We start from the raw sequence: 11,423 nt of genomic DNA on the forward strand, positions 1-11,423 counted from the left end.
TTCTTTCAACCTGTCCCATATCTCCTTAGCAGTCGTGTATGAACTGACCAAACGAAAAGTGTTTGCTTGTAGAGCAAATCTGATCATCCTTAGAGCTTTGACATTGCACTATAGTTTGTCTTTCTCGTCTTGAGCCATCTTGTCGTTGTCTGCTATCAGCTTGTTATACTGTTGTTGAGTTATCACGATAGTATTCGTTCCAGAGTGAACAAACGGACCCAATGTGATTGCTTCCCAGATCAAATACCCATTGTCTTCAGATCCAACCACATAGTCTTTAAAGTGATGCGCCCATACTTCATATTCCTACGTGTAGAGAATGGGAATTCTTGTAGTCGATCCAATACTGTTGGAGATGTTGATGGGATTTGATTGCACGTCATCTTGAGACTTTTTTGTCTTTCTTGAAACTATTATAAATCAGACTTGTAAACTTGAGAATAGGGTTTTATCAAACACACAGATCTTCTTCAACAAGAAGAAGACGGTTGCTATATATTCGATAAAAGCGGAAACCCTATGGAATTCGTCAAACAGAAGGAATGCGTATCTCTTACACAGTCTCCTGCTCTGATACCAATTGTTAAATTATAGAACGAGTAGGATCGATAAGATCTAAACAATTTGGCAAATTAATCAAGAACAGAACACACGAATAAACACAAAGCTGTGTCGAATGATTAAATCTCAAACACCCTAGAAGAGCTCGATGAAGAACTTCGACTGTAGAGGTGTTTCTAGGGTTACAATACGATAAACTTAGAAAAATTAGTAAAAGACTCGTATCCATAATGCATACATGCATGCACTTTATATACTAACAAACCCTAACAAAACCCAGATGGACAGGCCCATACCGACATACTTAAAATAAGCCCATGACGCAAGATTTAATCTCTATAGGGTACCAGTTTCTATCGTTTCAAATCATGATGTTCGGCTCACCTCTCGTTTTTGGAAAAAGTTCCACGAGGAACTGGGCATGCGACTACACTTCAGTATAGCCTATCATCCGCAGACTGACGGCCAGAGTGAGCGGACTATACAGACTCTCGAAGATATGCTGAGAACCTGCATTATTGACTTCGGTAGGAGCTGAGACTCATACCTACCACTTGCAGAGTTTTCCTAAAACAATAGCTTCCACTCCAGTATAGGTGCCCCACCCTTCGAGTTGTTATATGGGCGAAGATGTCGCACCCCAGTTTCTTGGGGTGAATTTGGTCACAGGGTGATGGGCCAAACCGAGGTGGTTCTACAAAATACGGAGAGGATTCAACAGATTAGACAGCGACTATAGACCGCTGTAACATCCCAAAAAACACAGTCTGAAAATTTCGTTTTAAATCAGTAATAAAGCCATATTCATCAATGTCATATAAGAATCATAAACAATATATGTCAAAATATCATAGCAACTGTCAAACATATCAGAGTATAAATATCTCAGGCTGAACAAATGGTGTGTGCACTGCAATCTTCCCGAGCTCCTCTTTTGAAAACTGAGTACCTGAAACCAAAACTGAAACTGTAAGCACGAAGCTTAGTGAGCTCCCCCAAACTACCACATACCATACAATACATATAAACACATACTGGGCCTTGCCCACTGCATCGGACCGAAGTCCGGAACTAACCAGGGCCTTGCCCTCTGCATCGGACCGAAGTCCGGAACTACTGAGGCCTTGCCTCCTGCATCGGACCAAAGTCCGGAACTAACTGCATCGGACCGAAGTCCGGAACTGACTGCATCGGACGGAAGTCCGGAACTACTGATCATAGCATAGCATAAACATATCAACTAGCATGAACACATAAACAACATACTGTATCGGGCTGTAACCCGGAACATATAACACATAAATCCTGTCTGAGCCACGAAGTCATCAAACATAATAAAATCTGCATCGGACCGAAGTCCGGAAGCTACTACTAGCTATACGGGCAGGCATTGTGGCCTTAGACCCGTTCCTATTGGAAGGAAACTCACCTCTCACTGCTGAAGTCCCACAGACACAATCCCACACTGATGAAGTCCCGCAGACTCAACCCCAGCTGTTGGATGACAGATTCCCGAACTGTCAACACCAAAATAACACCCAATTAATAATTGGGTTCTAACACATAACTATAAATACATGCTTTGGATACTTACTACATTACCCCTAGCTTAGCTTACCCAAGCCCAAGGCCCAATCCATAGGCCCAAGTTCAATTAGGGATCAAAGCCCAACATATGGCCCAATTTTCCAAATTGGGCCCAAACCTCTACATGGACTCCCCTTAAGGCCCAATTGTCCAGTCCAGTCCAACATGTCTCATTCTAGGGGCCCAACATCATACAACCATCTATGCCCCAACTATGGCCCAATTTTCCAAATTAGGCCCAATCCTTCATATGGGCCTTACCCTAAAGCCCAACTAATTACTCTAGTCCATTTAATTATTCTTGGATGGCCCAACACAAAGCCCAAGTGAAATTAGGGTTTCACATAAAATGACAATTAGGGTTAAGTGTTTCTCACTTAACCCATTAAGGGCTTATCCCACTAAGTACTTAATCCGTTAAGGACTTAATCCATTAAGTCCATTATTGCTTAGATTAATTTCTGCCAATGATTGTTATTTAATATTTCACTTATTAATTAAGTCTTGTTTGCATCCTGAAAAATTCTCAAATATTAGGATTTTCTCAATTAGTCCATTAAGGACTTGATCCATTAAATTCATTTACTCTACTATATAAATGGCATGGAATAATTTGGGCTTAATTCACAATCCAATCCAAATGGCCCAAAAGTGGGTCCAAATAAGTCCAAGGCCCAAATACTCATAATTAGGGTTTTACACCCCAAACATGGCCCAATAGGCCCGAAACCAATATCTAAGCCCATTAGGGTTTGCTAGCGGGGCACCACCCACTACCACCTAGGGTAGTGGTGGTCGATGGCGGCTCACGGCGGCAGCCACCACCCTAAGGTGGTGGTTTTCCATTTCTTTTCATTAATATTTTGGAAATTACAATTACAATGCTTTAGATACACACACACACACACAAACACACCATGGCGGCCGACGGTGGTGCTTGACGGCAGCTACCACCTCATGGTGGTGGTGGTGGTGGTGGCCCTTTTCTCAACTTTTCCGGCTGTGAACTTTGCAAACAACTTCTAAAAAAAACACTCATACAAGGATCTACTCACACAGCCACCACCTCACGATGGCTTGTGGTGGCAGGAAGTGGTTTCAGGGCAACAACCACCATGGTCGGCGGCCATGGTGGGTTTTCTCTCGATCTCCGGCCAAACTGTCACGCCCACACAACAAACATAATCAGCAACAGCTTTGCAAGCTAATCTGAACAAGAAACAACACAGTACCCTCATGAATCCGATTGCAAGACGCACCGAGCCACCCACCTGGTGGCGTTTGGTAAAGGCAGCAGCAACTCAAGTGGCTCATTGGCGACACAACGGCGTTGCAACAACGAACTAGAGAGAAGAAGGGGCGAAGAGGACGAGCGGAGACCACCTTGGAATGAAGCAATGCCCACATCAAAAGTGGACGGCACAAGGGCCACCGACGTCGCTGTGGATGAGGCGTTCGGTGGTGGCTTCATCTTCTTCACAAAGGCAGTGTAGCGGCGACAACACTCCTGTCGGTCTTCGACGGTTGTTTATGACTTCACCGGTAGCAGTTTATGGCGATGAAACAGTGGCAATGGCGTCGTTATCGGCAGTAAGGTGGAACGCCGACTCTCGGAGTCTAAGGCTTTAGTTGCGGCGATCGTCGGAGCTTCACTTGATCGGAGTGTGAGAGGGGAGAACGGGATGTTGGCGGCTGAAAACATGAGTGGCGGCCGATACACACGTAGGTTTAGGGTTCACTTATCACTTATATACCCGGTGCCTTAAAACACATTCCCATATTAGCATAATTGATCCCTCCTTCCTTCTTTTCTTTCATAATAACTCCCTAAATTACCAATAAACTCTTCAGCCTTCAAATCTTTTCAATTTAATCACGAACTTACTCTTTTAACCCCGACTTATAAAATTCTTCACCAATTAGTCCGGGACTCACATTTACTAATTTATTTAAATAAAGGGGCCGTTACAACCGCACAAAGCCAGCAGAAGAGCTACGCCGACCAGTGCTGATCTGAGTTGGAATTTCAGGTTGGTGATATGGTGGTCCTGAAGGTTTCACCTTGGAAGGGTGTCATTCGCTTCAGGAAGAGGGTGAAATTAGGTCCCCGCTTCATTGGGCCGTTCAGGGTTATTGCCAGGGTTGGGAAGGTGGTGTATAGGTTGGAGCTCCCGGAGGAGCTGAGTCAGATCCACAACACTTTTCACGTTTCACAATTGCGGAAGTGCATCCTAGATGAGGATGCGATTGTTTCATTAGATGACATTCAGGTTGATGAACGCCTGAATTATGTGGAGAGATAGGTGGCCATTCTTGAGAGGAATGTGAAGATCCTAAGAAACAAGGAAGTGCCTTTGGTAAAGGTACAATGGGAGCATCAGAGGGGATATGAGTGGACTTGGGAGCCAGAGTCAGAAATGAAAGAGCACTACCCAGATCTTTTCGTTGCATCCAACTTCGAGGACGAAGTCTAGGTCAAGTGGGGGAGAGTTGTAACACCCCAAACCTTGCAGGTATAATTTAAAGACCCTTCTTCCTTTTATTAGTTGTCCTTGTTGGTCCCAAAAATTGTTTGTGTGATTCGAGAGTATTATAAGGCGTAAAGTTGCAACTTTAGGACTAGAAGGATTACGTTGAGCATACATAAGGGTACGCTAAGCATACTAGGCATACCCTAGTACACGGGGCGTACACTCATGTATGCTGGGCGTATTTATGTCTGATGAAAACCCTAATATTCGGGGTTAGGGACTACATAATCATTCTTATGGCTCATTCTTTTGCTTACCCTCAGCCTCCATACCCCCAGAAGACGTCCCAAACCCTAGTTCATGTGTGTGAGAAGTGTGAGTTGGTGTGCATTTTGAACCATGGGAAGTAAAGACATTTCACTAAGAAGCTAAAGAAGGAGAGCAAATTTATAGACCTGAAGTTGTATTGTTCCATTGAAGCTCCAAAAGGTAAAAAGATTGGAACTTTGTGCGTTTAGTTATAGATCTAAACATTTAACTTTATGAAGGTCTTATTATCCCTAGAATCCCCAAGATGGTGCATGTGATGTCTTTGACGAAATAAGTTTTCCTTTTAGACCCTAGGAGAGGTCTTAAGTGATAAAAATCAGTTCCCCAACAGTTAGGCTTGTCCCATGCACGAAGTGAGAAGGTATTAATGGGTTAAGACCATGAGTTAAGGACTTTCTAGATGTCCAAAGTGATAAAGTCTGGAACTTTATGGTCCATGGCATATTTGGTCGATGGATCTAGGATTTGGGCTTAAGAGCTTAAGCCATTAAGCACTTATTAGGGTTTGGAAAAACCCCACGTACGCCCAACGTAAATTCCGTATGCCCAGCGTATATGGTCAACGATCCAGATGACAACCAACGTAGAATGGAATTACGCCCAATGTAACTAGAGAGGTACGCCCCGCGTACGCTCTCTGTTGGGCTCATGACCAATGGACTTAGTATTTTTGGGCTAAATGGATTTGGGCCATTCTTGGACTCTGCAAACAGGATATTTTGGGCTAGGTTATGATAGTGGATCATGGGGTTAGGCCCAATAAGGAGGTTAAGCCCAATTTAGTAAATTGGGCCAATAATGGGCTTTAGGGTTTGGACCTTCAAGATAAGGACTTAGTGTTGGGCCTTAGCCCAAAAAAAGAGAATGGAATTTTTGAATTATGGGGACACTCTATCAAGAGAGTGATGTCGAGTAATAACCTAGTATTTATTATGTGTGACAGCTCAGGATTTCCAGTGAGGCAGTGGTTAGGATTTCAGCATTTCAGCACTGCTAGTCAAGTGAGTTATCCTCACTATACTCAAGGGTATAAGGCACCAAGGCCGACCCTTTGGATTGTTATCTGGATATATGATAAGTGGTAGGATCTGTTAGATCGGTATCCTATAGGGTAGGATAATATTATGTGGTATGTGGTACGATCCGTTAGATTAATTGTTGTCTATAGACTGTTACATGATTATCTGTTATATGTGCACATGTTTGTTTATTGGTTGAGGCTTATCTGCTTTGTGTGAAAGCCAATGGACCTGGGCATTCCAGCCTATTGGTTGTGGGCCTGGAGTATTCCATCCCGATGATGATTAGACTCATAGTATATGGGCATTCCAACATGTTGGTTGTGGGCCTGGGGTATTCCATCCCGAGGATGATTGGACCCATAGTATGTTGGCATTCCAACCAAAAGGTTAAGGGCCTGGGGTATTCCATCCAGATGGTTGACTGGACCCACAACATATTTTTTATGGTTATATGTGTATTTTTGCGGGTATGGGTATTTTTGGGGAACTCACTAAGCTCTCGGGCTTACAATTTCAGTTTATTGTTTTAGGTACATCAGGGGATCACGGCAAGGCAAAGGCGTGATCGTACAGCTCCTCACATTCTGTTTATGTTTCTGGGAAAACTCTGATAAAGATTATTTTGAAACAAAATTTGTAATAACTCTTGGATTTAAATGTTTTGAAAAGTTTAAATTTGGTTAAATTTTTTTTTAGTGTTACAAGTTGGTATCAGAGCCTTGGTTTGAGGGATTCAGGCACACTCTCGAGTGTGCCTGAAATCAAACTGAGGACTTGGTATGAAAATTTTGAAAAGAATATCATTTTTATAAAAATAATTTTAAAAAGAGAAAAAGAGAAAAGGGTGTGGTGTATGCAATAAGGAGAGCTCAAGTAAGTTCTCCCAAATTACTAATACATGTCTGTTATGATATGATATGCTTATGAGAACTGTATGCTAGATTAGGGCTAAGGATCTATGAAGGATGCCTTATATGTCTGCTATATGTGTTTATTGAGTGCTAGTATTGAGTGGACAGTGGTAGGATGGCTTGTTTAGGTTATGCCTGATCGTATGAGCTTAGAATCGCATGCTAGTACAGATTCCTGATATGTGGATAGAATTGCTCGATTATGTTTCTGATTAGATTTTTCCTTTTTTCTGAATGTTGCTTGCTTTGTGCTTTGTGGGACTCTAAGTGATGGGAGTTAGCTACTACGTGAATATGCTAAGTCACATGTGACCAGGGTTGAATAATCTCTGAGTGATGGATTTGACCCTATTGTGCAGCTCTTGTTTGAGTCCTAACCGTTCTAGGGATGAGTCCTTTACTCGAAGAATTATCCGAGTCTCATTACATGTGATGGTCTTCAGGTAGTGGCTAATTGGCATTAAGAGGAGTCCTTCAGCAGCTGTGGAATGGGTTTGGGGTCGAAGATCACCCTAGGGCAAGCCTAGGTTGAGAGTAGCGTTGAGAGCGGTAGTAATGAAAGGGACTTGGTGGAGTCGAGGAAATTCTTGAGGAAAGTACGGATAGATGTGAAAGGTAGTATGGTCATGTACTACTGAAAGGATGGGATCCGTACTCGAATCAAGGAGTCTGAGATAAAACCGGGAAACTTGTAGTGTGTGTGTGTGTGTGACCCCCATAGATTAATGATGAGTATTCTTATGGTTATTATGATATGTTTTCAGCATGGTGACACTACGTGAGAGGCCAGTTGGCAGTTTTGGTGCCGAGGAAGGATCATGCTCGGGTTCTAGAGCCAGGCAGTTGGATGAGCAGATGAGATAGTTTATCTCAGCTTAGGTTATGCGCAGTATTCTTGACATGACTCTTGTGATCTTCGGTACGGTCAAGGAGGGTATTTTGGAGATTCTTGATGAGAGACTGAGTGCGTTCCACACTGAGATGGCGGCCATGATGGGGGCGCGCACGTTGACCTTCCGGGAGTTCAGAACTTGTGGAGCTCCAGACTACCATGGGGCTAGGAACCCCTATTGCTAGCAGTCGGTGGTTGGCGGACGTCTCCAACGCTTTTCGTACCAGCCGGTGACCCGAGGGGGACAACGTCCATCTTGTCTCCTGTCTCCGAAAGGTCAGAGCACATGATTGGTGGGAGGAGGTTGAACGAGCTATTGGAGACGATGTCACGGTTGATGCGATGACATGGAGTGACTTCTCGGCCAAGTTCAGGGCTGAGTTTGCACAAATGATTGAGGTGCAACAGTTAGAACAAGAGTTCCAGGACCTCCATCAGACTACAGAGATGATGGTTGAGATCACCGCTAAGTTTAGGGAGAGGGCCCTTCTTGTTTCGCAGTATGTAGCGGATGATGAGATGAAGAAGGCCTGATATCACGAGATACTGAAGAGCAACATCAGATAGTTTGTAAGTTGATCTAGCTGCAAGACCATTGAGAATATGATCTCTCTCTCTCTCTCTAGAGAGAGAAAGAGAGAGGAAGCCGAATAAGGTTCAGTTATCCACAGGTTCAACCAAGAGACCCAAGGGGTCGGATTCGAGATCGAGCGATTATCAGAGCCGCAACCGTTGTGGCAAGTGCGGCCAGACATACGAGGGTGTGTGTAGGAGTGGCAATGGTGGTTGTTCTGGTTGCTTCAAGTACGGACAGACTGGTCATTATAGCAGGGATTGTACTGCTACCACCACCCAGGGATCAGACATGATCTGCTTTCATTGCACTCAACAGGGCCACAAGAAGGCCTAATGTCCGAGTTTGACTGCAGCCGGACCAGTGATGGCACCAGCTCCCTACGAAATTGAGGATGACCGACGACCGTTAGGGTCAGGCAGATGCGCCTACAACGAGGAGCAGGGCTTTCCAACGTACTACAGAGGAGGCACGGGTAACTTCCGGTGACGCAGGTGTGTATCTTTTGTTTATCTATCAGTTTTTATTTATGATTTTATTGATATTGTCTTGCGTCTGTATGAGTAAGTGTACCTTGGAGTGATATTTGTATGCTTATGTTCAGATTATATGCCATTTGCATACCATGAAACTTAAAATAGTATTTGAGTTATACACATTTTAAAACTAAATTTACAAGAATACATCTCCCTCTCCTAAGCTTTCGCAAATGAAAACTTTTTTGTTCATCTAAGCAACCATTGGCATATGCAAAAGCATAAACCAATTAGATTTTTTGTCATTCAGTTTAAGGTTTTAAACATTAATTTGAATCATACCAAGTGATACAATGCTAAACTTGAAGATAGAAATATAGACAAAAAAAAGTAACTAGTAATGAAAAATGCAATGTATCAACACTAACATGAGGAATCCATATAACTACAAGACACTACAATCTGACTGATCAAGCAGAAGTAGTGTTTCCATATACAAGCTAACAATTAATGCACCACGTTCTCCATTAATCCCTGTATCATTGAAGTATTTTGAGTTGGGTTCATAGACAACAAGTGAGGCTGGTTCTTCATAAACGTCTTGTGTTTCCATCATAGCTTCACCCCTCTTTGTAAATCCCAGAATCTTTATTGAATCACATTCTTTCTCAATGGTGAACAACTTTGTAAACATATGAGGAATAGAATGATCCATAATCCATGCATCACAAACTTGGAGTTCACTTTCTAATTGTGAATCAGTGTATGTAATGTATTCAAGCACAGCAAGAGAGTCACGTACCTTAGAGACAGATTGTGTAACACGTACAAAACCATGGTATGCTAAACTTTTTGGTAGATCTATCACTTTAAATTCATGGGTAGTCATATCAAATGAAACAATCAGATTTTTTTGTATCTGGCCATCATCATCATCATCATCATCATCATCATCATCATCATCATCAAGATACTGATCAAAAGCAGCCCAATAGATAAAATTATCTATAACTACTTGAGACCATGTAACTTGAATTGATTTCTTAGGCAGATTGTTAGATGGAATTCTCCAACTACCTTTACTCAATGTAAAAACTTCAACCATGGGAGAACTATCATCATCAGTTGTAGAATACGTATCAACATTTGTAATCTTGACAATGGTAGGGTCGTTAGTGATATGACAAACCCCAAACCCAAGAACAAATTTTGACCAAAGTGACTCACCTGGAACAGTTACACAGATTGATTTTCTAATGGAGGGATTCCAAAGAACAGCCATTTCTGTTGAGAATTTAAAACGAGGATGACTTGGATCTTGATAATAACCGTAGAAACATAGCAATCCCTGAGAGCTACCCACCATTTTTAAATTGTTTAAGAATTTTGAGAGCAAAGGAACAGCTGGAGCGAGCGCTTGTTGGGCAAAGGCCTCGTCATCGACAAAAAGGTAACATACTTTTCGTTTGTGTCTACTGGATCTTTGTACCATACAAGTAGATGTTGTGGATCAGGTTGGTGGACTCTGTAACCAGAGATAAACTCTGAGATGTCGATCAAAGACTTCCATGGTTTTGATACGGATCTGAATCGAAGCAATGACTTCACCGGGAGTTTTTTGATGATTTCCGCTTGGATTTCGAAAGCTACGTATTCTGACATTGTAATTTTGGGTGATGATCGGAGGTATGAATTTCTAGGGTTTACACAAGGGGGATAAGCGAAGGGTTTTACTTTTTAGAGCTAACAATAGCGTTGCAACATTGTGTTCCCGCCAAAGCATCGGAAAAGCGATTTTACTAAATCGCTAAAATAGCAAAAATAGATGTCTTTCCTATTATCAATTTGGTGTTATACGGGTGGTTAACTTAATAAAATAATATAAATAAAGAATATAAGATTAATCATATAAATTTTTTATCTGAATTATATTATGATTTCTCTAACCACATTTATTGGTGTTTTATCGGGGCAAATTTAAAGTTAAGAAACAATAAAATGATGTATGATATAATATTAATTAGGATGTGTATTAAGGTGATATATGGTAAAAAAAAAGATTAACATTATTCTTTTATTAATATAGAAAGATTTTTTATTAGATAAAAAACAGATCACTTATAAGGATAATCAACTAATGATTTTGTTTATGTTTGATTTTTTTTTGTACGTAATATATCACCGAACATTTTGTTTGTGTTCACGATAACCCTTTTGATCGGTTATCACCTCAAAGAAAATATCCAAATATAAATAAAATCAACAGTTAGTTATCCTCATAAGTTATTTTCTATATTTTCCCAAAAGCCAGATTTCATTTTATTTACTAAAGAACATTTGTGTATAGTGAATCAATCCCTAGTTTTTACATTTTACTTATTGTCATTTTCTTCTCTTAACAACATTATAACTAGAAAATGTCTACAAATACTCATTAGGTATCTCAAGTAAATCCATCTCTTAACCTATTATGATATTAAAAAATGATAAAATATAGTTTTGTTCGTTGATAAAGGTTTGTATTCATCATCCATCATCTAAAGAAATCTTATAAATATCCTTCCCGAAATTATTAAAAAAAAGTTTGACAAGAGTTGTA

At 41.3% G+C, this 11,423-nt stretch overlaps 1 protein-coding gene across 1 annotated transcript; it reads right to left on the reverse strand.

Moving 5' to 3' along the window:
- Nucleotides 1–9,269: 9,269 nt before the first annotated feature.
- On the reverse strand, nt 9,270–10,546 carry LOC145029552 (putative F-box protein At3g10430). Its single transcript, XM_078978057.1, has 2 exons — nt 10,227–10,546; nt 9,270–10,179 (listed from the first exon to the last, which is right to left on the reverse strand). The coding sequence occupies exons 1-2, from the start codon at nt 10,484–10,486 to the stop codon at nt 9,270–9,272; spliced, it is 1,170 nt and encodes a 389-aa protein (XP_078834183.1). The 5' UTR covers nt 10,487–10,546.
- Nucleotides 10,547–11,423: the final 877 nt, after the last annotated feature.

This window comes from Lactuca saligna, chromosome 2 (genome assembly GCF_052625555.1).
Source record: "Lactuca saligna cultivar CGN05327 chromosome 2, ASM5262555v1, whole genome shotgun sequence".
NCBI lineage: Eukaryota > Viridiplantae > Streptophyta > Magnoliopsida > Asterales > Asteraceae > Lactuca > Lactuca saligna.